This window comes from Psittacula echo (genome assembly GCF_963264785.1).
Source record: "Psittacula echo genome assembly, chromosome: 5".
In the NCBI taxonomy this organism is placed as follows: domain Eukaryota; kingdom Metazoa; phylum Chordata; class Aves; order Psittaciformes; family Psittacidae; genus Psittacula; species Psittacula echo.
The window spans coordinates 35,634,517-35,662,178 of NC_137739.1; the positions used below are offsets into that span (position 1 = coordinate 35,634,517).

Below are 27,662 nucleotides of genomic sequence, written 5' to 3' on the forward strand. Positions count from 1 at the left end.
TTCCGGTCACTCACATTTGTCTTTTAACTGAATCAGTTTCTTCTGGTACACAGTTATGCTGCTTCTTAGTTTCTTAAAATAATACCCTTTCTTAATAACAAAATAATTAAATCTGTGACGTTTTTACCCCTGTATTTGGAAGTGCCAAATGCTTCTTCATCAAGAGAGGAAATAAATTTGTGTGTTACAATTGTAGAAGTTATAAGAGTTTTGGTCTTGAAGGCCAAGTTTTAGAAGATGTTTAGTTTAGAGGAACTTTTCTTCTCAGTGTTACTGCTTCATTAACTTTTTTAATACCTTTTTCTATCTGGTCATAAAGATGCAGTTTTAACAGTGTACTATAAGGCTCTCAGACTGACATGTTGTAGTTGCTGCTCTTAAGGATGGCTACTCCTCTGCTCTTAATGCACAGAGCTTATATTTGTTGTATTTGTTGGCACCTAAGAGTTTTAATAATTATACAGTAAGCTAGTGTCAATTTACATACTACTCTATAAATGTTCTTTGAGTGCTATGTTCAGTGACTGAACAGTATTTTGAAAACTTTGCTGATCTTGACAGATACTCAACCTAAATTTTCTAAGTAAACCTGTCTGCAGAGGAGTTAGAGAGCACAGAAGAGGTCAATATACTTAGTGTGCTACATACTTCCCTTCCTCATAGGGTAACAAGTCCTTGTAGGCAGTAGCTTTATCTTTTTAAGAGTGGAAAGGAATATTGAAGTTTTATAAACATTTATACACAGAGCTTAGACAGCTTTTTCTGTTTACTACAATACTTGATTTCTTACTCCTCTTGTGTTTTTTGGGGTTTTTTTTTTGTATTTTAACAGCTCCTGCCTTAGTGAATTCATTTCAGTGTGAACCGGTGCTCAAGGAGTCTTCTCTAATGCTGACGTGGGAATGTCCTCCTGGTAACAATTCTGGCTTCAAAATTAAAATATTTAATGATACGTGGGAAAAGGAAGAACAGGCTCCATCCTGCATTGGAGAAGGCTCAGCAGAAACCTTCAGAACACCATCTTTAGATTATTTCAGCACCTATATTGTTACTATTGCAACTCTTTCAAGTAGTTTTGAAAGTGATCCAGTGCAAAAAACGTGTAATACAAGCATTACTGGTAAGCATTGCAATTTGAGAACTAAAAATATTCATAGGACTAAAATGTTGACTTCATGATTGCAGAACAGAAAACTTGAATGCCGTACGCTATCATCCTACACATTATGCATAAAATACAATGTTCATGCAAAGTCTAATGTGATGCACAATAAATATGCATTATATGAATAGCATCAGTGTTACAGCATTTTACTGTTTAGAAAACTCTTCTTTACCAGTCAGATACTAAAAAATATTTCTGTTTATAGACCCACCTGCTCCAAGCAAAGCTCCTTTAATCAAGGCAGTCAGTCACAACTCGTTGTCTGTTGAATTCTCCGACTTTGAGTCAGTGAATGGACCATTAAAAGCCTATGCAGTAATGATCACAACAGAAGAACAAGGTAAGATGTTATGATGTTATCTTGTAGTTTTGTGAAATAATTTATCAGAAAGCATTATGTTTTAAATGCTAAACAGGTGTTAAATGGATAGAGGAAAATCTGACTCACTATTTTCAGTCACCTTTCAAAACTCATAAGGCAAACACCTTGCTTGCTTGAAGTCAGATCACTCCTTGTTTTCAGAAAGCTACGGTTTTCACTCGACCTTTTCCACCCTGACTTATCCTTGTATAAAAGTCTCATATGTATTGCCACTGTGCTGTTATCATTTTGATTTGCTGCCACAAGATTGCATAGTATCCCTTTTTCCTCAGAAAATATTTTTCAGAGCTGCTAATATAAGCAGCTTTGGAATGTGGAATGGTTTTCCCTCTACCTTCTTCAGCTGTACGATATCTGCAATAAGATCTTTAAAGGAAAAAAAAAATGAGAGCTTTCCTTCTCATTTTACTTAAAATGCTTTATTAACTGAGGGAAATAGGGTACAGATGGAAAGCTTGAATAGCATTGTCAGCATTACATGCCATGGGAGGTTGAACACCACGAAAGCTAAAGGGTGGTTTATTAAACTCATATCTTTAAAGCATCAGAACAGAGATACATATTTAATTGGTGAATGTCCAGTGATAAATCATGAAGTTAGGGAACTCACCTTTGCAGTGTAGGTTCCAATTGAACTTCATTTAATTTCTGCCAGTGCACTGGAGGAATAGAGCAGCTTACAGAGATAGTTTCCCCCAAGCAGGATTTGACATTCATGCTTATCATTTGTCTTAACACTGGAAATTCACCTTGCAGCAGTTAAACTGTGGATCTTACTTCTGTGGTTTTCCATATAAGATACATCCAAGAAATGCCCATATATATATGTAGTGTACCAGTGCACATGTTTTCACATGCCTACTCAGCTGCCCAGGAGTTGCTGATTTAACTCTCAGTTTGTATGCAGTAACAGCTCTGCTTGTACGTTTCAGCCAGTCCTTTTAAGTCATGATGAGATTCAGGGCATTCTTCTATATAGTTTTGATTGCGAAGTTTTCAAGATGTGATTGACAGAAAGAAGGAAGGAAGATTGCCTGTATTTATAATATAGAGTCTGAGAGTCTGTGGGTGAGAATTAAGGGGCAGGCGGGCAGGGGCGATACTGTTGTGGGTGTCTGTTACAGGCCACCAGATCAGGGTGAGGAAGTTGACGAGGCCTTCTACAGGCAGCTGAGAGCGGCCTCACAGTCACAGGCCGTGGTCGTCGTGGGGGATTTTAACTTCCCTGATGTTTGCTGGAAGGACTACTCAGCAACCCAGCCACAGTCCAGGAGGTTCCTCCAGTGTATGGATGATAACTTCCTCATGCAAATGGTGGATGAGCCAACCAGGAGAGGAGCGCTGCTGGATCTCATCCTCACTAACAAGGAGGGTCTGGTCGAAGCAGTAAAGGTTGAGGGCTGCCTTGGTTGCAGCGACCACGAGATGGTGGAATTCAGGATCTTGTGTGGTAGGACCAGTACAATAGCAAGTAGAATTGCAACCCTGGACTTTAGCAGGGCAAACTTTGGCCTTTTCAAGCAATCGCTAGGGGAAATCCCATGGGCAAGGCTGCTTGAAGGTAAAGGGGCCCAAGATAGTTGGTTGGCATTCAAGGATTGCTTATTCCGAGCTCAAGAGCTGAGCATCCCGACACATAGGAAGTCAAGGAAGAGGTCCAGGAGACCTGCGTGGCTAAATAGGGAACTGCTGGGTAAGCTCAAGTGGAAGAGGAGAGTTTACAGGTTATGGAAGGAGGGGCTGGCCACTTAGGAGGAATATATGGCTGCTGCTAGAGGATGTAGGAAGGCAGCTAGGATGGCTAAGGCCTCCTTAGAATTAAATCTGGCAAGAGGGGTCAAGGACAACAGAAAGAGCTTTTTCAAATACATGGCAGATAAAACCAACACCAGAGGCAATTGTAGGCCCACTGATGAACAGGATGGGTGCCCTGGTGACAGAAGATACAGAGATGGCAGAGTTACTGAATGCCTTCTTTGTCTCTGTCTACTCTGCCAGAGGCAGTCCTGAAGAGCCCTTGTACCCCTGAGACCTCAGATGAAGTCAGGTCAACGGAGCAGTTTGCCTTAGTCGATGAGGAATGGGTTAGGGACCAGTTGAGCAATCTGGACATCCGTAAATCCATGGGTCCAGATGGGATGCACCTGCGGGTGCTGAGGGAACTGGCGGAAGTCATTGCTGGACCACTCTCCATCATCTTTACCAAGTCTTGGGAAACGGGAGAGGAGCCTGAGGACTGGAGGAAAGCAAATGTCACTCCAGTCTTCAAAAAGGGCAAGAAGGAGGACCTGGGTAACTATAGACCGGTCAGCCTCACCTCCATCCCTGGGAAAGTGATGGAACACCTTATCCTTGGTGCCATCTTAAGGCATATCAAGAATAAGAGGGTTATGAGGGGCAGTCAACATAGCTTTACCAAGGGGAAGTCGTGCTTGACCAACCTCATAGGCTTTTATGAGGAAATAACATTGTGGATGGATGATGGCAGAGCGGTGGACGTGGTCTACCTTGACTTCAGCAAAGCATTTGACACAGTCTCCCACAGCATCCTCATAGCTAAACTGAGGAAGTGTGGTCTGGATGATCAGGTAGTGAGGTGGACTGTGAACTGGCTGAAGGACAGAAGCCAGAGAGTTGTAAGTCTATGGGGTGGAGTCTAGTTGGAGGCCTGTATCTAGTGGAGTGCCTCAAGGGTCAGTACTGGGACCAGTATTATTTAATATATTCATCAACGATTTAGATGAGGGAATTGAGTGTACTGTCAGCAAGTTTGCTGATGACACTAAGCTGGGAGGAGTGGCTGACACGCCAGAAGGCTGTGCTGCCATCCAGCGAGACCTGGACAGGCTGGAGAGTTGGGCAGGGAGAAACTTGATGAAATATAACAAGGGAAAGTGTAGAGTCCTGCATCTGGGCAGGAACAACCCCAGGTTCCAATATAGGTTGGGGAACAACCTGTTAGAGAGCAGTGTAGGGGAGAGGGACCTGGGGGTCCTAGTAGACGGCAGGATGACCATGAGCCAACACTGTGCCCTGGTGGCCAAGAAGGCCAATGGCATCCTGGGGTGTATTAGAAGGGGAGTGGTCAGTAGGTCGAGAGAGGTCCTCCTTCGCCTCTACTCTGCCCTGATGAGACCGCATCTGGAATATTGTGTCCAGTTCTGGGCCCCTCAGTTCAAGAAGGACAGGGACCTGCTGGAGAGAGTCCAGCGCAGGGCAACTAAGATGATTAAGGGAGTGGAGCATCTCCCTTATGAGGAAAGGCTGAGGGAGCTGGGTCTCTATAGTTTGGAGAAGAGGAGACTGAGGGGTGACCTTATTAGTGTATATAAATATATAAAGGGGGAGTGTCACGAGGATGGAGCCAGGCTCTTCTCAGTGGCAAACAATGATAGGACAAAGGGTAATGGGTATAAACTGGAACACAAGAGGTTCCACTTAAACTTGAGAAGAAACTTCTTCTCAGTGAGGGTGACAGAACACTGGAACAGGCTGCCCAGGGGGGTTGTGGAGTCTCCTTCTCTGGAGACATTCAAAACCCGCCTGGACACATTCCTGTGTAACCTCATCTAGGTGTTCCTGCTCTGGCAGGGGGATTGGACTAGATGATCTTTTGAGGTCCCCTCCAATCTCTAGCATGCTGTGTGATACTGTGATACTTTGATAGGAGAAGAAAACTATCCTTACAGCCAAGCATCACTTCAGCTTTATAGTGTTGAAATAGCATTAATATGTTTGAGATGTGTTTCTCTCTTTTAAAACAGACATCATTTTGTTTATGATAAACAGAGGGGACTTTCTTCAGTTGTGTAAGCAATGGTGTCTAAGGCTGTTTGAGATACCCAAGGGTGATATCCAAGATACCCTCAAGCACCTGCAGATATAACCTGGGTTGTACATCCATTTGAAATGGAAGATAGGGATCAGACGGACATATAATGTATCTCAGATAGTACTGAACACCCATTTCTATGCAACTAAATTAATTGCAACCTCAGCTGCTTTCAACATAACCGATCTAGTGTTTTAGAAGAGCTGTCTTGCACCCTGTTCCTGCACAGTTACAAGTTGGTGAGAGCTTTGCTACTGGTGACAGTAAGCCACCAGCTCATTGGTGGCAGATCAAACCTTGTCTTCACAACTGTAGAAAACTTGTTAGGGCTTTTCCATCTTTCAGAGCTCCTCAAGGCTTCTTTTTGAAGGTGAATTCAAGACTATATCTGCTTTTAGAAAGAGCTTTTAGCTTAAAGGCAGTCAGCAGAGAACAATTTATGCAAACTTCAGTCGAATGAGAAAGATGCTTCTTCCTCCTGCAATACTTTGAATACTTAACATCAGTTTGCTTGCTCTTGAGTTCTTGGACAACTGCTAATTTGAGCTTCTTTATTACCTCTTAGGTTGTATATGCCTCAACTGTATAATCCACCTCATGTTAGGATGGTTGTATGGGGCTTTGGCAAACCTGGTCTAGTGGAAGTTGTCTCTGCTTGTGGCAGGGGGTTGGAACTAGATCTTTAAGGTCCCTTACAAACCAACCATTCTTCGATTCTATGAAGCTTCTAGGGTTCATCTTCTAACAACAGACAGTGTAAAGCGATGCTCTTCTGCAGGTGGTGTCCTGTTGGTCACTGACTGTGACAGCCCATTCTTCCTAATCTTGTGGAAGTGAAACTTCTGGTCATGGTTTTGTCCAATGCTTGTCTATGTCAAGAAAAGGCAGAATTTAACTCCTTGGTCTCCTACTGTTTAAGTGTGTGACTTCCTATAAGACACAGCAAGGAAGTATAGGTCAGCACGAGTTTAGTGTCACCCTGAATGAGTTTTGATGCTGTTTGGGTAGCACAACATTGCCAAATACCAGTTTGCATCGTACTCTCTACATATGATAGTTGATAGAGTGCCTGTGGATATGACTACTTGCCTAGTGAAGACTGTCCAGGGGGACATCAGAATCGACCACTAATGTACCTTTACAGAGAATCTCCACTATGTATGGTAGAAATAAAATCGGAAGGAGATTAAAACAAATAATGCTGGGGAGTAGGGAGGTAGTTCAGTAGGTTGCACTGCAGTAGATGAGATTCAAGATTGTTGTACTCAGCCTTTCATTTCAGGCAGCATTTATGGAGTAATGATAACTGTGGTGAATGTGACCATCTCACCACTGCGACTATAGGTAAAAAATCAGTGGATGGTGTATACAACATATATCCTTGTTTTTTCCTGAAGGTTGTGGGTCTTTGAAGTCCAAATTGAACAATACATATGAAGATTTCAAGAAGAAGATGACAGTCACCTATGTAACATACGTTGTAGCTACAGAGCAGGCAAAATCACCTGTTCCTTCTCAAAATGGTACAAACATTGTTAATGTAGGCAATGGAGACAAACCGTGTGGCTACAAAAATGGACCATTGACTCCACTTTGTTCATACAGGTAAATTTTTTTGCAGTTGAAATCTAAAAAGTATCTTAAGAAAAAATGACAGATCTTGCTTAAGGTTGTTAAAACCATGTAATGTACTACTTTTTTATTTCTTCTCCCTTATCAACAGGGCAAGTGTTGCAGGTTTCACTAACATAACCTTTAATATGGATGGCATCATTGTGGCAGAAGATAGTTATGTATCATTTTCACCCTGTTCTGAGGCAGTTTTGCTACCGCAGGATCCAGGTATAGTTAATGTCAAGTATAGGACTGGCAGCTTGGCACAAGCCCACTGTGTGGAGATTCCTTAGTTATGGCGAGTTTCATAACAACAAACCACCTGCTGGTTTCTCTTTGATGTACTATTTCTGTCCAGCTTTGCAGTGACAATTTACAGTGACTTTACTCTGTAAATTCACACCTTGCTAGTTCTGTGAATGACTTCTTTTTTCCATGTATGACTTCCACTGTGGAAATAACCAAAAGCTGTGCTACTCAGGGCATGCTAAAAGGGATTGGATGCCACAGTGAGACTTTGGTACAGAAACAAGTAGCAAAAAGTAGCTGATGTCCTAACAGTTCTGGTAAATTAAAAGCAGATGCATTGGAATGGAAATACCGGTCCTTTGATCCCAATTCTTTATTAATTTATCATGCTTAGTTTGTTATTCTTTACGAGCTTTCAATACTGGTATTGCCAAAGGACACAGTAGAGAAAAGACACTTGGTGGAGTGGAGTATACTCTCTCACTTGTGAGGTTCTCTTGTATTATGTTGATTGAGTTAGATCAGTTCCAAAAAGGTAAATCAGTAATGAGTAACACTTGTTCTTTCCTATCAGGTGTTATTGCTGGAGCCATTATTGGATGCCTTTTAGCTATATTGGCTGTAGTCACTATAGGAGGTTTCATATTCTGGAGAAGGAGAAGGTAATATGTGTTCAATACTGTATTTGTTGTGATGAGGAGCACCAGTATTGCACTTCTGTATCTCTCTTTTGAGAAGGCCTCTGTTTAAAATACAGAATGTATTTTTAAAGACATGCTTTAAAATACGTTTGTTAAAAATCTTTTTTGTATGTTACAGATTAGAGCTGATGCATCAGAATAGTTAAGTGACTTTGTTCAACCCCATAGTTACAAACTAATGAGTTAAGATTGTTTTGTTTTTCTCTTCTGAATTCATTTATGCTGATGAAGTAATTCAGTCAGAAGTGAGGAACCATAACAAGTTATTGTGCTAAAAGGCATATATAATTATATCTTAGCTGGTCTTATTGTCCATTAATCACACTTGTTAATTTCTTGATGGCCTGTCACATAAAACTTCCATTCTGGAGTATCCAAAAGCTGATGAGTTGCCTAGGGTTTGAGCTGGGGTCTCAATCTCCAATCTTTTCCAAATAATCTAGGACCTGAGTCCACAAAGGGTGTTTGCTGCTTCTGATCATGTGGTGCATCCTCTCTAAAGAGTTAGCTCTAGGGCCCTTAGTCCAGTTTTCTTAGTTTCTTTGATTAGCTGCTGTTATTTTTACAAGTGTGTCTAATAACTGTGGACAGTAATGACAAGAGCTTCCTTCCTTTGAAGCTGGGAGCACTTACTTTCATTCAGCTACCACCTTCAGTGCCACTGACACATCACCACTGAACTCTTAATGTAGACATTCTGGGATTAGTAGCAATTGTCCTGAGATGTTAGCTAGCGATGCAGATCCCTCAGATGTACCTCTTCCACCAAACTATGCTTTGTGTTCTGTACTCTGTATTGTACTCTGGTCCCAACTGAAAGAAACAGTCCTATTGCATAACATCCCTGGAGGAAAGATGAAGTATTTTAGTCCTCTTCCAGGTGTAAGGTTTGCCTCCAAGTGAGATGCTTTAAAAGAAATTGTTCTGAACAGGCACAGGAAATAGCTGTCATCAGGAATCTCATCTGCATTCCATTAAATTCTGCTGTCAACCTATTGTGTTGTTTTCTTTTGCCTTATAGGAAAGACAAAAGAAATACCGAGGTGTCCTTTTCTCCAATTAAGTAAGTCCATGTCCTTTCACACAGTTTTCTGAGCTCAAGTGATATTTGCAAAACTTGCTCTGAACCCTTATACTCATTTTCTGTATAGTTTTATATGGAATTTTGCAGTATTAATTTCTCATAGGATTTAAAGACTCCAGCCTGCAGACTAAAAATAATCATATTGATTGAGACTTCTAGAGCTGCCACAGAGCTTGGGGTGCTTGCTTCACGAATCACCATTAGATGCAGAAATGCTCCATGTAGTTTTGAAAAACAGGATGTTTGAATGAAATGCAGGCTTTGTACATGCTGAAGGAACAATTCAAATTGTTGATAAAGGGCAACATTCTGCACCGTGGCCTGAATTTTCCTTTGGTTTATGATTACTTTGTGCCAAGCCATTCGTTCAGATAATGTTGAGATTGTGAAAGCTGACTGTGGGAGGGTAACTACAATATATTGGAAGTCACAGGCAGTGCAGTCAAATCACATTATTGGTTTCTTGCTTCAATTTTTGTGCTGATGGAAAGGCATAGCTGGAGCATCTCATAAAGTCCCACCTGTGTAGACTTTGCTAGTTGACATAAAATACAGCAGGGAATAGGGCTAATTTGATGGGAGTACAGAAGCGGCTGACTGAAACCTGCTGTGATATCCTCCTGAAGGATGGTGTTTTCTTTCCGTGGTTTAACAGATCAGTTAAATGCTATGCTTGATATCCTGTTCCCTTTAAACGCACAGTTTTGTGGCTGCTTCTAACAGTCATGCTTTCATTCTTAGATTCACATAGTGAAAACCACACCTGCATGTGTCTAATCAACCTTTTTTTCTTCCCCCCACCCTTCCCTGAAGAGTCAAGAAGTAAGTAAAGCACACTTTCTAACACATTAACCGAATTCATGGCTTATTTACCTAGTACCAGTTACCAATTACATGGATTTTCTCATTTTAGATCAAAGCTGATTAAAGTGGAGAACTTTGAATCCTACTTTAAGAAGCAGCAAGCTGACTCCAACTGTGGTTTTGCTGAAGAGTATGAGGTATATGCCGTCAGTAGAAAGCACTTCACAACACATATTTTTGGAAAGGCAACTCAGTTTTCTTACGAAGCATACGTGAGGCTTACTGAAGGGAAGAGAAGGGACCTTTATTACAGAGATTATTTAGATGTATGTACAGCCTTCCCTGATTCAGCTCTAGATTTAGTTGAAGTGCATGACAAATACTTCACATCCTGAACTATTATCTCTACCTGTGAGCTTACAGCATGGCCTGCTGGTTTGAGCTCTCGCCATAGACAGGATCTCCTGAGCCCTTTCCCTAGTCACACAATACAGCCTAGGGAAAGCTATTTCACTTCTCTGCACTTTGTTATTTTTTAATCTTGTTTTTATTTTCTACACGGCAAGACAGGTCTCTTGCTAATGTCATTGACTTCTTTAGAGTGTAGGTGTGATTTGCAAACCACACCTGTGGAATAGCTCGAAGGAGCAGTTAGAGAAACAGCAATTATGATTTGCTTAGTGACCATAGATGTTTTTCTGTGAAATGTGCTAAAGCTCAGGCATAAAAGACAGGAACTGATTGTCAGTAAGGATTCCGTGTTGTCATGTCTGCTGTTAAAGAATCTTTTTGTGTGTGTGTGGTTTTTTTTGTTGTTCTGTGGGTCTTTTGTGGTGTTGGTTTTTTTTTGGGGGGGGGGGCGGGGTGCAGGGTTTGGGGGGTTTTTTGTTTTGTTTTTTCCCCATCTCCTTGAAGCTATTAATTGACGACTTCTTTCCAGATCAAATTCTGTCCCTTTGATTTTGCTTTGCAGGCTGGTGCTCCACCTTGCCTTCCTCTCACATTTTGCTTCCTGCAGTCCTTTCCTGGCGTACTTGATCCCTTTCTCCCTGTAATGTTTGCAAGGCTTATGTGAAGTAGTCCCCTGCCTTGGGGTCAGAATGAGAGTGCCCTTGATGTTAGTGTCCTGTATTTCTGCAAAATTGTTTCTGGGCTTTTTAAAGCCCATCTCTGGGTTTCAAACATGCTACTATTCCTATATTCTGTATTAATCCCTTGTCTATCTGTTTGCCACTGTTGCTCTTCCACTCTGTAAAAGGATGATTTTTATCATCATTTATCCGATTTACCATGCATGCTTTTACAGCAAAGGCTGAGAGTGTTTGGGGTATTTGTCTTTCAGTCAAGTGTTTGTGTATAATTCCTAAACCAGGATGCAGGGGCTCATAAATCCTCCTTTCATTGTAGGAACTCAAGTCTGCTGGTGTTCATCAGCCCAAATTTGCTGCTGAACTTCCTGAGAACAGGGGCAAAAATAGATACAACAATGTCTTACCATGTGAGTTACTCTCTTTGGTTTTACACCTGCTACTGATTGAGATTTTAGATGGAAAAACATGGGTTAGTATAAGCAAACCCTAAGAGCTTTCACTTAAAGAACTTTCCTGTAATAATTTAATTTTCCATTTGTGAGAAACTGCAGTCCAGATTGAAAAAGAGGTTAACCATTGACTATGAGCAGATGTGCAGAGCTATGTGAAATATTAAGACCCTGCTGGTCAGCTTTGCAGGTGAACTGAGAATGTAAACCCAGCCGGGCTGTCTGTGAGCATCGCAGCCTAGCTGAGTGTAAGGAGGAATTGGAAGCGAACAGTGGTGGGTACGTAGGAATGCTTTGGAGGAAAAACATCAGCTTCAGTGGCAGCAGGAGAAAAATTACCCATTTTTCTCCAGTAATTAAAACTATAGTAATTTCCATGTTGGATTGAAAATACAGAAATATGCAAAACCAAACCATGTTTAAAAAATAAGAAAATCCGTGTTGAGTATTCTCAATCTTTATCCTGACCATTCATTTTTCTGAAGACTTTCATGATAAAATTCTAAACTACTGCTACTTATGATTCCTAAAACTTTATTGTTAAAAAGCCTTTTATTTAGAAACCGTGCATTAGATAAGCAGTATTTTGCTGAAAAGTTCTAGTTCTAAAATTCATAATTTTCTTTTTCTTTCTGCAGATGATATTTCCCGTGTTAAACTTTCAGATCGGAGCTCTGCATCTGATGATTTTATTAATGCGAACTATATGCCTGTAAGTTGCTTCATAAGTTGAAATGAAATGTGTATTTTTACAATGTAGCCTCAACAGCTCATAATGATGCTTAAAGTCCACTTTTTATGTCTTTGCGTGTGTGTGTGTGTGTGTGTGTATTTTACTTTTTTTTTCTTTCCTAGGGCTATAACTCAAAGAAGGCGTTCATTGCTGCACAGGGTCCTTTACCCAATACTATAGAAGACTTTTGGTGCATGATTTGGGAAAAGAATATCTACTCTATTGTTATGTTGACAAAATGTGTTGAACAAGCCCGGGTATGTTTTTATTAAAACTGAACTGTCTCTTGAAGACAGTTGTATCTTTTCTAGTTTTTTTGTTACCCTGCTAGGTTGGAGACTGAACACTTTCTTTTAACAACCATCCACTTACTGGGTGGCTGTTTTCTAAATTAAATAAGCCAAATTTTTTGGCCTTTTTTTTTATTATTATTTTATTGTTTTGTTTTTTTAGCTTTTTCCCATTTTTATATGTGCCGACTACCAGAATAGATTGTCTCAGGAGGGTTGTAGAATCACGATTTTTAAGGGTGGATTATTCTCCCTAAAGAATGATTTTTGGGAGAGCTTTTCCTACCCTGAGCCAGGCTACTGGGAGGGTGATGTGCTTTCTAGCCTTGCTTCAGGTGGTGTCATTCACAACTAGCATTGCTGTGTGTAATGTGCCTAACCTTGTAATTCTCTTCTTAGACAAAATGTGAGCAATACTGGCCAGACAAACAGCCCAAGAGCTACGGTGACATCATTGTGACAATGGTCTCGGAGATTGTCCTTCCAGAATGGACGATAAGGGACTTCACTGTAGAAAAGGTGAGTACTGCCTCGGTTGCTGTTAGTGAAGTATCTCTAGGTATGGTTTACCCTATCCCATGTCAAGCAACACTGGAGTGGAAGAACACATTAATTTCACTAAAACTTAAATTCGAAGTTGTCTGAGGGAAAAGAGTAAGAGTGGTTTATTTTAATTTGAGGTCTGCTTTCTGCCAACAGTCTGATTTTAGAATCTTTCACCCTACTTACTGACAACAAGATTCCTGTGATGTGCATGCATTTGTTCATAAGCCCTGGCTTCTCACAACAGTGTTTTATTAACAAATCTAGAGGTGGGATTGATTGCCAGTAAGACCCTCCCAGTGGCAGAAAGAGATCTGCCAGCAAATCCAGCCTGCTCATGGGAATTCCTGATTGGTGATCCTTCAATGATCCTGCAGCTTGTGTTCCCCTCACATTTGTACCAAAACCTGTGCTTATGCAGATACTTGTAGTATCTGCTGGACTGAAAACACTTAGCTCCCTCTCAGCAATTGTAATGCAGCAGAGATGATCTTGGAGTAAAGTGAAAAGTGAAAGAAAACTATTTCAAAATACTCTCTACCAGAGCAGAAGGAAGAGGGAAACTGCAATATCACTGAGTTACTGTGCAATCTGTACCAGGCTTCTTTAACGAAGATGAGCTTTGCCCAGTACATATGTCAGGAAGCTCTACTGTTGCTCCTCTGAAGCCAGTTTTCTTGTTTTTTAATGTGTGTCCCTCTAGTCCAACACAGCAGAGGGCCACACAGTGCGCCAGTTCCACTTTACCTCCTGGCCAGATCATGGAGTGCCAGAGACTACAGAGCTTCTCATCAACTTTAGACACCTTGTTCATGAGTACAGCAGTCAAAATCCAATCGAATCTCCTACTCTGGTGCACTGCAGGTAAGAAGAACATGTTTGTGATAGACACACTTGTGGCTTTTTTAAGAAATTCTTTTTTAATGTGATTTAAAAAAAAAAAGGAAAGAAAAATATGTCTCTGCTTGAGGACACGGGCAATTCATCCTGCCGAATTAAAACCGTTGCCCTGTGTTTCAGAAACATAGCAGTGCCACTACATAGGTAGAAAAGTGCCTGATACAAAACTTCATTAGAATAGACAATCTCTCCTAGCCTGGAAAACTTAACTGAAATAGTTGCCTTTTCAAGTGTTTTTATATGCAACCTTGTGGAAGTGCAAGATTGGGAAGCCTGGAAGCATGTCCTCTCCCTCTTGGTGATGGTAAGAACTACCCCTCCAGGCTGCAGAGACTTTTAATACCTGTGCCACTGAAATAACAGAAACCATTTTACTGCCTTACTGGCTTTTCAGTGGGCCATTATTGAGCAGGTGGTTGTGAGAAAGCAGTAAATGGCTTCCCCATGTCATTGCAGTGCTGGTGTTGGGAGGACAGGTACATTCATTGCCATTGACCGCCTGATTCAGCAGATTGAAATGGAAAATACGGTGGATGTGTATGGAGTGGTGTATGATCTTCGCATGCACCGGCCTTTAATGGTGCAAACTGAGGTAAGGCTGCCTTCCATCCAACAGCATGTTTTTCAAATGGACGTAATAATCCAGGAAGAGTGGACTCAAAATGTAGTTTAGGATTGCAGGAAGGTGAGATATTAAGGAGCAATCGGAAATTTTGCTTTATTTTACTTCCCTCTTTCCTGCCTCAGCTCTTCCACAAAATTAGCGGTAGCCAGGTGCCGTAGTAAGTCCAAGCAGTCTCTTTACAGAGTGCTTTGTAGGACTGGCGTTTGCAACTGGAAAGACTCAAATCCTGAAAAAATGTGCTGGGTTTTTTTTTTTTTTTTTGCAGCTTGTCTACTCATGTGAGTCTTAGCCTTACAGCTGTGAGCCAGGACTATCTTGAGTCAAGTGGTCTTGGTGTGCATCTTTTCTTTTGTGTTCTGCACGAACACACGTGTTCCTTGGATCACTTTGATCCAGAAAGGTGTCTGGACTAACTCAGTGCATGTGAAAAAGGCTGTAAAAGCTTCATCATAGAATCATAGAATAGGTAGAGTTGGAAAGGACCTTAAGATCATCTAGTTCCAACCTTCTAGGAGGATGCTAGGCGTGATGGTGAACTTGATTCTAGTTTTTTTACAGGGGGTTGATCAGATGACATCATGAAGTCCTTTCCAGCCCTATTTTTTAAGAACTTCTGTGTATGTGTATAAATATAACATCTAAAAAGTACTCTGTGATAACATTCAGTGCAGTGCATGCAAAACCCAAACCCTATATTCAAGAGCCAAATTACTTTCAAAATCAGGTATTTTCTAGAAATACATTACCCTCTCTTTTCCTCCCATTAGGACCAGTATGTCTTCCTAAACCAGTGTGTTATGGATATTATTAGATCCCTGAAAGACAGGAAAACCGATCTTATTTACCAAAACATGACAGCAATGGCAATCTATGAAAACGTCACACCTGGGCCAGGCTTCGGGAAGGCCAATGGCTACCACACATAGCCTGGGAGGAACGTGGTGTCTCCAGGAGACGTTACCTGCGCAGAGGAAAGGGAGATGTTCTGCTCATGTTCTCTGGGATTGTGTGTGCTGTCTTGTGTCTGGCTTCTCCAGTTCTGTCCACATTTGAAGTTGTGATCTGCAAGAGAAAAAATGCAATGCTGGCAGGAGCCACAGATTGGTATTGAAAAAGACAAAAAACCAAGCAAAACTATTTGAAGTTAACAGAGGAATCTTGCTTTTTCTTGGGAATTTAACAGTACTGATAGGTGAAATAGCATTTGCAGAATGAACAGTGAACTAGAATTTAAATATTAAAATAATAACAACAAGCTTTTTATTACAATTTTATATGATTTCATTTACAGACACCAGGCTTGTGGGCTGTTTTAATATATTTAATTATAAGTTTCAGGAACATATTTTATCTACTGTATGTGGTTACTTAGCTAATAGGTATGTGCCTCTGTGATTTTTTTTTCTCTGTGTTCCTTTTTATTTAAAAAAGGAGTACAAACAGCTCCTTCAAATGGACATTTATACTTGGAAATTGTGCCTTTTCTAGTTGATACTCTAGAAAAAAAAAACCAGCAGAGATTCTATTTTTGTACTGAAACTCTTAATGAGAACACAGATTTTTAAATAAGGCTTGTGTCAAACTTAACTGTAGTTGCACTGTTGGCAGGACTCTCCAAAAGTTTGGAGGTGAGCTTTGTTGTTGCATTTCACCGCAAATATCCCCTGCCTTAATGTTTCAGTGCCTCTGCTAGAGGAAAAGGAGTGTGGTGTGTCACTCCCAGCTTTAACTATAGTAAAAAAACTGAGCAAGTGAATATGTGAATGTGTGTGCAGGGATGCATGTGGGTGTGTATGAAGGACAGAATAGCTCCTCCCTGTTCCTGGCAGATGAATTCCTGTTTTTATACAATTTATAATGATTTATTTAAAGGTGCAATATATGATTTACTGAATAATGATCACTCTATTCTAATAGAGTTTTACTCAGGTTGGTGTCTTTTTATCTTTGTTGTTGTTTTTCCTCAAATATATAAATCTGTGAAAATGTTGAAACCAAGGTTCCAAGTGTCCAAGCACTCCCAAACAGACTGGCTTTACTGTTTCTACCAAAACAAATGGCACAAGATTCTGCTGTAAAGACCAATTTCTTGGTTGTTCTAGCCATTCAAAACTGAGACACATCTTACCTGCCTGCATCTCATTTATCTAATGTAATTATTTTATAATTATTTGCAATGTACTGCTGCTGTTGGTTTAACTGGTCCTTTTGAAAACAGATCAAGCAAGCAGAAAGCCCGTAGTTGCTGATTTTACAAGTCAAGGATCAGATGGGATTTATTTTGCTGGTACCTAACTATCAGACTTACAAAGACATTGCCAGTGAAGGACTTCTTGAGTAGCTTGGGGGTGGGGGGTGTTTTTTGGTCTTCAGATCATTGCACTGGCTGCACTGCAGAGGAATATGAAGTTTATGAATAATGCTATAGAATAGCTCTAAAGCGGTGAAAATCTTATGAAGGTTTAATAACCAGAGTCCCTGGAATTCTGCTGCTTTTTTGTTTTGTTTTGTTTTGTTCTTTTGTTTTAGGAGAGTTGTCAGAAAGAGCTACAGATACTGGGAGTATATGTGACATTACAGTGGCACCTGGCAACCTCACAGAATCCACTGTCAGCTGAAGGAAAATGTAGGATTCCTGATGCACAAACTGTAACTTTACAGATAACCAGAGGAATTTTTTACAAGCTGGTGTGAAATTGTGGTGTTCTGTGTGTAAGCAAAACTGGAGGATAAACCACAGTGTACTTCAGCTTTGGTTTTGGGTTAGGTTTGGGGGGGGGGGGGGATTGGTGTTTTGTTTGGGGTTGTTTTGGTTTTTTTTTGTAGCGGCCACTTGTGGGTTCTTAATTAGTTTTGGGTTTTTTCTCTGTTTCTTTGAAATCCTTTAAAAAATAAATTAAAAAAAAAAAACCAACAACCAACCAAACAAACCCACAAGGTTAATGATCCTGCCCAACTCCATCCAAGCTGGCAGTCCACGTAGTGGATCTCTCACCCGGCATTCTTCTTAAGCTGCTCTCAGATGACAAAGATAAACCACTTGGACCAAACAGAAGCATTCCAAAGGAACTGGGAGGGAGGAAAGTCTGCCCCTTATTTTTTTTTTCCTCTCAATCTTTCAGTTACTGCACATCTGTGCAGAGCACAGAGCCAGTATTCATTAATCCAGGTTGGCCAAGGAGTTGCTGCCTTAGGGTGGCGAATACTCCTGCTTCAGAAGGCCTTTGTGTATAGCATGGAAGAGAGGGAGATGAATCTCCTATGCGAGATCATGTGTTTGCATTATATTACAGTAGGACATCAGAAAACTAGCTAGAATGGTGTGCGTTTCTGCCACAATCACTGCCCAGATACTCTTACGGAAAACAAATGTGTCTGTCTCATTGTTTTGATGTTGGAAGCAGGCACCAGATTCTCACTTGTATCATCATCTAATGAGTATCCATTTTTAATACAACTGTATATATATGTTTTCCCAAAACTGACTCATTGTGAGAAGAGACTAAAGTTAGATGTAAATGACCTGCTGATCCCAGGTATGGGAGGAAAAACTTGGTAAGGCTTAAAATTTTGTAAGCACAAAGGTGGCCATAGTGTTGATATGAATAAGCAGGATGTGCCTCATAGGATGTCTCAGCAGGAGGATTACAGGTAATGCTTTACTGCCTTGTGGATCTGTCTTGGTCAAGGTGACTTGAATTCTTCAAATACTTTTTTCCCTGCTTTCTGATGTTCTCTGTGTTATAACTGCTGAGGTCTGTCTCTTTGGTCACTGCTTTCTCTACTGTTGTTTATCTAAAGCTACCCACTTTCCAGGCTGAAAGCCTCACTGTGTGGCAACTACATTTCCTGTGTTTCTGTGCTTCTCTCTTTCCCATTTGCGGCCTGCTTAAGAAGGGAAATGTTGATGTGTTTCAAATAAGTGACTGTCGAATATCTTGAAATGATGTACAAATTTTATTGTTTTCATATTTGTTGTACAGGAAATTTCAGCACATGTCTATAATGTTTTTAATGGTTTGATTTGTTTTTAAAGATATAAAAATAACAATTAAAATGCATCATCCTAGAACACTTTTCTGTCTTGTTTTTCCTTCCTCAGGGTTTTCTTTTCAGGTCCTTTTGAATAAAATTAATTTGCCAAAATACCTATTTCATGTAGAAGGCTTTATAATGGGTAAGCAAAGTGGGCTTCTATCCCCTGCTGTGGCACTTGAGGCAGATGTGTATTACCATCACTGGGGCTGCCTTAGAGGGTGTTAATTTATTTTTGGGGTGGTTTCTCTAAATGAAGAGCTTTGTGCCAGTTAAAGGAACAATATCTTCATCCAAAGTCAATGAAAAGATTTCCACTCGCTAAAATAGCCTTGGGGAAATACCAGTGTTTCTAGGACTCATTTACTTCCAGAAAAACAAGAGAGGAATATTTCTTCACTTGAAGGAGATGTTCTGTTGTTAGGAGGCATTGATAGAAGGGGGTGCAGAAGTATCCTTGTAATGTTACAGCTGGCTTCTTGATTACAGATTACCTGACTGTAGGTGCATATCAGATTACCTCAGTTAAGCCAGTTTCTGCTAAAATCCTTAGTTTCCATTCCTGGTTGCCTTCTGACTTGCTCCCAAGGAGGACCACATGCCTGGGGGTTGATACTGGCACTCAGCAGCTCTCCACTTCATCTTGGGATGCTGACACTAAAATCTTGTGATCCTCCACGTTAACTACTGTGGTTTTGGAAAAAACTGTGTGGTGAGATGGGATTAACTTCACTATCTTCCAGTGGGAGCAGGAAAAAGATTCTTTGGAACAATGTTCTGGATGTAACGCTAGTGTATTTGTGGACAGAGCACTCTTCACACACCATGCCATGTCTTTGCTCTGGTTTCAGGGTGGGGCAGGATGGGTAAGAAGACGTGTATCCTCTGAGAGATTTCTGGACGCTTGTATCAGGGTCTGTGATAAAGGCTGATCTAATGTTATACCTGATTAAGGTATGTACGTACCCAAGAGATGACTGCTGTCTCTCCAGAAAAGAAATACAGCATGTTCGTTTCTGCTTTAGGCCTCCAGATGGCACATGATACCATTGTTTATTCCCAGGAAAGCTTTTCCTGCCAAGCCTGCTCACTTTTTCATTTCCTTTCCAGATGTCCTGGGTTCAGCAGCAGCAGTCATTTTTATCCTTAGTAGCTGGTGCACTGCTGTGTTGTTGACTTTCAGCCTGGGAACAGCGCTGATAACACCGATGTTTTTAGTTGCTGCTCAGTAATGTTTACTCTGACCAAAGACTTTGAGTCTCATGATCTGCCAGGGAGGAGGGGAAGCCAGAAGTAGAGACAGGATACCCGACCCAAACTAACCAAAGAGGTATTCCTATCACAGCACGTCATGCCCAGTGTATAAACTGGGGGGCAGTTACCTGGAAGGGCTAGATCACTGCTCGGATTGGGCTAGGAATCGGTCGGCGAGTGGTGAGCGGTTGTATTCTCTTCCCTTGTTATTTCCCTTATTATTATTGGTGGCAGCAGTAGTGATTTGTGTTATACCTTAGTTACTGGACTGTTCTTATCTCAACCCGTAGGAGTTACATTCTTTCGATTCTCCTCCCCATCCCTCTGGGAGTGGGGGAAGGAAGTGGGGGGGGGAGTGAGTGAACGGCTGCACGGTTCTTGTTGCCGGCTGGGCTTAAACCACGACACCAGAGCACAGTAGCCTCTCTCCATTCCATCTGCTGTTTCCCCTTCCTTTTCCCTATGCTGTCGATCCAAAGCCTGTTTTCTCAGCCCTGCCTGATGTCCCCTCTGGCTCTGGCCTATGTCAGTGGTTCAGCCCAGGCTGCTGTGTCTGTGAAAGGCTGTCTGCTGCAGCTGTAGAGTGCTGTGCACCTGATCAGAAGACTTTTCAGGAGCTCTTAAGTTCAGCAGCAGCCTGGCAATGCCAGGTAATCCTTTGCTTTCTTGGGAAGTGCTTTTATGCCTGAGTCTTGCTGATGTCTAGACATTTTCTGATGGTGCGTGTAGTCCAAGGTGCAAGGGCTCTGGCTGAGACCAGCCTGGAGCTGGTTATTCAGCATTACTGGCTGTGTGCTCGGTTCCCAGCTTACCAGTCTGCTCCACAGCTGTTCCCAGCAATATCAGATTTATAGGAGTGCTGAACACAGTGCAGATACATCAATAAAGATGGCAAACAGCAATGTGCTTGCTCATACTGCTCAATATGAATAACAGTTAAAAGGCTAATTTGGTTAATGGATGTGTTTATGTGTGTGTGTCTAACACTAACCATGCTTCTTCTGTGCCTTTTTCTACATAGGTCCTTGGGGAGGTTTTAAATTCACCTTTAAAAGCATCCAGCAACATCTGCTGAGTTACTTTGGCATCTTCCATCTCCAGCCTGAAATACAGAGAAATTTCAATGCAATGCTCTAGCGACAGATTTTTGAACAAGCACAGCTATAATGGAGATGGGTATGTGAGGAATCTTCAGCAAATGCCCTAACCTACTGGAATATGTATCTGCAACTACTCAGCTGCTTACAAACCCTTCCATCTTTGAGTGAGGAATAAATCGGAACTAGAAATGACACTTCACAGCCAAAGTTCCCATGCTCATCTCTCAGCACGGGTCCTGTGGAAGACCTGCCTGCTCTGAGCAGTGTTTGGCCAGGCTGAACTGCTCTCAGCTGCTGCCTCTCGCCTGAGCAATGCTCCCAGTGCTGAGGGTGACAGGCCAGGCCAGGCAAGCATGTGCTGGAGGGAGGCTGGGCTCTGGAGGCCAGCCACTGAAATACTGAGAAAATCCTGAACAGTAACAATCAATCAACCCCTTAAAACCATTCTAATTTAATAGTAAACCATGTCTAAGGGTATTGAATTGTTTTTCCTCTGCATGATGATCTCAAAAAATGACTAGATTCCAGTAAAATAAATTTCATAGTGTTAGCTGCAGTGAGACCATCAGTATATTCGTTTGTCAGACTCACTGCCAGCACATTAGTACCAGCCATGTTATTTCTGCTAAGTCACTTGATGTTGCTGCTTGGTATATTGAAAATGAGCTTTTGAGGGTTTTTGGAAAGCATTGCCTTTAAATAATGCCACCAAACAAAGACTAACTGTTCCACAGTATCTGAAAAAAATCTTTCTTGGGCATTTCTGGCATTTCTTTCCATTTTATTTTTTCACCATTGAGATATTTTCTTCAAGCAATTTAAAGATGAATGTTGACAGTTTCAATCAGGATTTAAAAGTATATTCCATTTTTGTTTCTCTAAAATGTCTTCTGTAGTCAAGAGGACTGAAATAGTGAGAACTCCATAGAAAGCACCAATTTTAGTGACGTGTGGAACGTGACCTGATGTCTGCTCCCTTACCCTTGCAAGGCAGATGAGAGGGGGAACACAGTCATACGCAAAGTATTGCCTCAGGCAAACTGATTATCTTTTTCTTTGAAGAAAATAGAATAGAATCAGCTAGGTTGGAAAAGACCTTTAAGATCATCAAACCCAACCATTACCCCAGGACTGCCAAGACCACTCCTAGCCCATGTCACTGAGGGCCTCATCTACACGGTTTTCGAACCCTTCCAGGAACAGTGATTCCACCACTTCCCTGCGCAGCCTGTGCCAATGCCTGAGCCCCCTCTTGGTGAAGAAATTTTTCCTATACCCCTGTCAAACCTTTCCTGTCACAGCTTGAGGCTCTTACCTGTTGTCATATCACTTGTTACTTGGGAGAAGAGACTGACCCCCACCCCACCCCACTGCAACCTCCTTTCAGGTAGTTACAGAGAGCAGTAAGGTCCCCCCTGAGCCTTCCCTTCTCCAGGCTGAACAACTGCCCCAATTCACTCAGCCGTTCCTCATTGTGCTCCGAGGAAGACCCGGAGAAGGGCCCTGCTTTCCTGCAGTACCTCAGAGCAATTTATTATATAAAGTGATCAATATGTTGTAAGAGCTTTTCATAGGTAGACCCAGAATCTATGTGAAAACACAATCACCCACACCACAGTCTGCAGAAGCTGCTTTCTCTGTACCCTGCAATTTTTCCTGGGTTTGGGCTTTCACTGAGTGAACATTCCAACTTTCAAGGACTTTGCTGTTTAGCTTATTTTGGAAATGGCAGGATGGTGCTGGAGGAGTCAAGGTGGCTACTGTCTGGGCTGGGGCGAGAGCTGATGAGAAGGGAAGGACCATTTCTCTGATGAGAGTTTGTAATCAGTGATATGACCAGAAGCAGGAAATAGATACAACCAGCGGCTGAGTGAGGCAGAAGACGCAGCATGATGACAATGGTTACCCTTAAAACCAGCATTTGCAATTATCTGCCACTTTCTGGACTTCTTAGATGGGAGATTTTTAGGAGACATTTGAAGGCTGTTTTGCAAAATGTTCAAAGTTTATTGTTCCTTTCAGCAAAATGGATGGAATGGGAATAAAATTGGAGGGGTTTGTGTGGGGGCAATTCAAAGCCTGGACAGCAAATGTTGGTATCATTAACAAAGGCACAAAATTACCTAAGAAATACCACAAAAAGAATTGGCAAAATGAACTGACATCTTCATCTGCAGCTCCATTGTGGGGCTGACTCACTGTCCCATGGGCTGGGGGAAGGAGAGCGCACTCACTGTGCTGGAGCTAAGGGGCTGCAGTGGGGAAAACCTGCGTGTTTCACTGCAGGTGTATGCTGCAAATATTTGTAAAAGTGAGGCTGTGGTGCATATTCTTCATGTTTCACACCACCAAGAGGGGGAAAAATAAAGCAGTTCCACATAGTTAAATAATTCCATTGCAGCAGATTTAACATTTTTTAACATAATTTGATGACTGGAAGAAGGGAAATATAACCCCCATTTTCAAGAAGGGGAAAATGGATGACCCGGGGAATTACAGACCAGTCAGTCTCACCTCTGTGCCTGGCAAAATCTTGGAGCAGATTCTCCTGGAAGGCATGCTAAGGCACATGAAAAGCAAGGAGGTGGTTGGTGACAGCCAGCATGGCTTCACTAAGGGGAAATCCTGCCTGACCAATTTGGCGGCCTTCTATGATGGGGCTACGAAACTGATGGACAGGGGTAGAGCAGTGGACGTCATCTATCTGGACTTGTGCAAAGCCTTTGACACTGTCCCACATGACATCCTTGTCTCTAAATTGGAGAGACATCAATTTGATGGGTGGACCACTCGGTGGATAAAGAACTGGCTGGATGGCCGCACGCAAAGAGTTGTGGTCAATGGCTCCATGTCCGGCTGGAGACCGGTAACGAGTGGTGTCCCTCAGGGATCGGTGTTGGGACCGGTCTTGTTCAACATCTTTGTCAGTGACATGGACAGTGGGATTGAGTGCACCCTCAGCAAGTTTGCCAATGACACCAAGCTCTGTGGTTCGGTTGATACGCCGGAGGGAAGGGATGCCATCCGGAGGGACCTCAACACACTTGTGAGGTGGGCTGATGCCAACCTTATGAAGTTTAACCATGCCAAGTGCAAGGTCCTACACCTGGGTCGAAGCAATCCCAGGCACAGCTATAGGTTGGGCAGAGAAGAGATTCAGAGCAGCCCTGCAGAGAAGGACTTGGGGGTGCTGGTCGATGAAAAAATGAACATGAGCCGGCAGTGTGCGCTCGCAGCCCAGAAAGCCAACCGTATCCTGGGCTGCATCAAAAGGAGCGTGACCAGCAGGTCAAAGGAGGTGATCCTGCCCCTCTACTCTGCTCTCATGAGACCTCACTTGGAGTCTTGTGTGCAGTTCTGGTGTCCTCAACATAAGAAGGACATGGAACTGTTGGAACAAGTCCAGAGGAGGGCCACAAGGATGATGAGGGGACTGGAGCACCTCCCATATGAAGACAGGCTGAGAAAGTTGGGGCTGTTCAGCCTGGAGAAGAGAAGGCTGCATGGAGACCTCATAGCAGCAGCCTTCCAGTATCTGAAGGGGGCCTACAAGGATGCTGGGGAGGGACTATTCATCAGGGACTGTAGTGAGAGGACAAGGGGTAACGGGTTAAAATTTAAACAGGGGCAGTTTAGATTGGATCTAAGGAAGAAATTCTTTACTGAGAGGGTGGTGAGGCACTGGAATGGGTTGCCCAGGGAGGTTGTGAATGCTCCATCCTTGGCGGTGTTCAAGGCCAGGTTGGATGAGGCCTTTGGTGATATGGTTTAGTGTGGGGTGTCCCTGCCCATGGCAGGGGGGTTGGAACTAATGATCTTAAGGTCCTTTCCAACCGCAACTATTCTATGATTCTATGATCTTAATAAGCTGAGACTGTACCAGAAACCAGCACGCAAACAGCAGGGTGAGATTAGAGTGGAGCCTCTCATCAGCTTCCACAGGGAAGGCATCATGCTCCAAGCTGACAGTAGTCTTTTAACTTTGCTGGCATGTAAGGAAAGTTCTTACATGCTAATAGTTAAATTATGATTTCCCATGATTGAAAGGCAGGAGCTGCTGAGCATAACAAAGTGAGCTTCCCCTGCTCCCTAGGATATCTGCCAGCACTGTGATCAAATCATGGCTTTCCTTGGCTCACAGTCAGGCACAGACTGCGTATTCTTGATCAAAAGCACAGTCTGCTTGGATGGAGACAGTTTAATTCTTGCTGACAAATCTGACACAAGTCCTTTGAAGTGTCAGTATTAGTCAGGATGGCTCAGTATTCACATATGGGATATTCACATATAACTGACTAATTACAGCAATAAATAACCTCAACAATGTAACTGAAACATAAGGTGAGTGTCAGAACTGCATAAAGTCACAGGCAGCAGGTGTGAGGGTGGCCAGGCTGAGAGGACTTGCCAGTGCTAAAGAATGTGGGTGGGCGAAGACATGTTTGGGGTGTATCAGTCATCTGAGGATGTGCCTGACTCTTTGATCTGGTTCTTGCTATGCAAAAGGAGCTGAGGGGCCACTCCAAGAAGTCACAGTGAACAGAGCAGCGTTTCACTGTAGGGCCTTGCCAGCCCAGCAAAGTTGCTGGCATGGCTCTGTCTCCCTGTCATGGACCAATCCTGAAGAGCAGCCCTGGGCCCTCTGAGCCAAGCAGAGCTACGACACAGGAAAGTACAATAGGACTGCAGTGCATGGGAAAACCCAAAATAAGTCATACAGTTAAATGAAATGCCAACTAAGTAACTTCACCGTGATCAGGGTCTTGCTATACCTGAGCGAATCCCTATGCTCTGGCAGCTGATTGTTTCAGTTGCAGGTTGGGGACTGTGAGCAGCCTGAGTATGTCTGCTGCCTTGAATCCCCCCTGCCCCACTGGTAAACCATAAACCAAAACCAGGCAGGTATTCTGCATGCGGCCGCAGGCCTGCTGCCTGCTAATGGGAGTGGGGACGACTCATTTCAAAGGGTGGAAGTCATGGCACGCAGATGGATTCCCTTTGGCAGCAGATGAAAGCCTTGTGCCTTCAGAAAAAAGAGCTCAATTTTTGCATGTGGGAAATTAAGAGATCAGCTGAGTAATGTTGTGCAAGCTGGAGGGGAAGCCTTAAAAGTTAAAAAAAGCACATTATACTTGATGCACTCACCAGTGACACTGACTGAGGTGTTCTGTGCTAACTGAAGTTGCAGTACAGCGCAGGTGAGGGCGCTGGGCCAGCAAAACAGTGGTGACGACAGATTTGTCTTCTACCCTGCAGTACATCACTGTTACTGAAAGGAGGAGAAAGGGTTTTTTTCAAGTATAAATCTATGTGTGGCTGTTTGGAAATAGGGGCTGGAATAAAATGCAGGCAATGGTATCTGGTACTTAAATTACAGAAGCCAGTAATAGCTTCTCACTTTTCCTCCGTTTGGCTGTGCTTATGGACTTACATGCTGGGGAGCTGACTCAAAAGGACCAGGCTGGCATCAAAGGTTTTCTTCTAAGGAAGGCTTCATGTCCCATGAATGATCCTGTTGAGAGATTTGTGAGTTAAAGCAAGAGTCCTGTGGCACTGGTAGTTGAGAACAGCTTTTAAGATACTGGCTCACAGAAAAAGCCACTGTGCTGTGCATCATATTTTATTCCACGGATTTATGTATAAGAATGTCCTGAAAACAGTGCACTAAACACACAGGTGGTCCTACTGTGGAAGCAAGGATGTATCTGCTGCCCTGCGAGTATGTACCTTGAGATACAGAGATGTGGAGAAACCCGAATGCACTAGAGAGAGCAAAACACACGGCGAAACTGTCCATGTTGCCCACAAAAACTTGCAAAGCAAACCTAAAGAAGAATAAACAGTGGAAAGACAGCCATAAAGTTAACAGGGGAGAAAAGAGCAAGTTTAATAAATAATAATATGCAATAAATAATAATATGCAGTGGCTTGACCTCAGCTGGCTGGAGGTCCCCACCCAGCTGTTTTCACCCCCACCCCAGCAGGATGGGGAGAAAATAAGATAAAAAAGCTGGTGGGCAAAAATGAAGACAGTCAGACTGCCTTCCAGTCACCATCCCGGGCAAAACGGACTAGGCTTGGCAAAAATTAAAATAGGTTTGGATAGCAAGAAGCAAAGACAAACTGAAATACACACCCCCACCAGTTTTCACCCCATGCTCAACTTTGCTCCTTCATTCCCAGCTCCTGTGCCCAAGGCAGTGCAGGGCGATGGTGACCGGGGCTGTGTCCAGCCATGACGGGTCCTCTCCACCCTCGCTCCTCCTCACACCTTCCCGAGTGGCAGGATGGGGGATCCCTGCTCTGGCAGCCAAGCTGCCCCTGCCCCTCATCCCGCTCCACCTGGCTGCCGGCAGAGCTGTTCCTCACGCTCTTCCCTCGCCCCTCTCTGCCTGTGCAGGTTGTGCCCCTTCTGGAGCACTTTCGGCATCGCCATCTTGGGCGTCGGGCTGGGGGTGCCTGTGGTGGGGCCGCTGAGGAACCGGCTGGAACCGGCTGGCCCCTCTCCTCACAGCAACTGCCCCGCTGGCTGCCAGCACTCGGGCACCAGCACCCAGTGCGGACCTTCTCCTTGCCACCACAGACAGCTCCTTGTCTGACCTGGCCATCACATCCAGTCTATTGCTGGGGACAGGACAGGCACAGGCCTGTGGCTGTCACCCAGCCCTGAGGGCAAGGGGGATGTTAGGGAGCCTGCCAGGAGGCTAACATTTCCATGCATCAGCCTCCTGGTCTCACGCCGTGCCCTGCCGCCTTCCCAAGGTCTGAAGCACACTGGTCAGTAAAGGCGGGATTTTGGTTTCTGTGGCAG

The 27,662-nt window shown here is 42.9% G+C and overlaps 1 protein-coding gene across 1 annotated transcript in view; it reads left to right on the plus strand.

Annotated features, from left to right (window-relative positions):
- Positions 1-15,388, plus strand: part of PTPRJ (protein tyrosine phosphatase receptor type J) — a gene marked incomplete at both ends in the record, with an annotated part of 71,769 nt that extends 56,381 nt beyond the window's left edge. Inside the window, 14 exons of the mRNA XM_080618197.1 lie at positions 833-1,120; positions 1,371-1,505; positions 6,777-6,984; positions 7,103-7,221; positions 7,817-7,904; positions 8,965-9,006; positions 9,941-10,028; positions 11,239-11,329; positions 12,010-12,083; positions 12,227-12,361; positions 12,794-12,913; positions 13,641-13,801; positions 14,294-14,429; positions 15,230-15,388. Coding sequence (XP_080474323.1) covers positions 833-1,120; positions 1,371-1,505; positions 6,777-6,984; positions 7,103-7,221; positions 7,817-7,904; positions 8,965-9,006; positions 9,941-10,028; positions 11,239-11,329; positions 12,010-12,083; positions 12,227-12,361; positions 12,794-12,913; positions 13,641-13,801; positions 14,294-14,429; positions 15,230-15,388 — 1,844 coding nt within the window. The remainder of the gene's footprint in view (positions 1-832; positions 1,121-1,370; positions 1,506-6,776; positions 6,985-7,102; positions 7,222-7,816; positions 7,905-8,964; positions 9,007-9,940; positions 10,029-11,238; positions 11,330-12,009; positions 12,084-12,226; positions 12,362-12,793; positions 12,914-13,640; positions 13,802-14,293; positions 14,430-15,229) is intronic.
- Between the last annotated feature and the right edge of the window lie 12,274 nt (positions 15,389-27,662).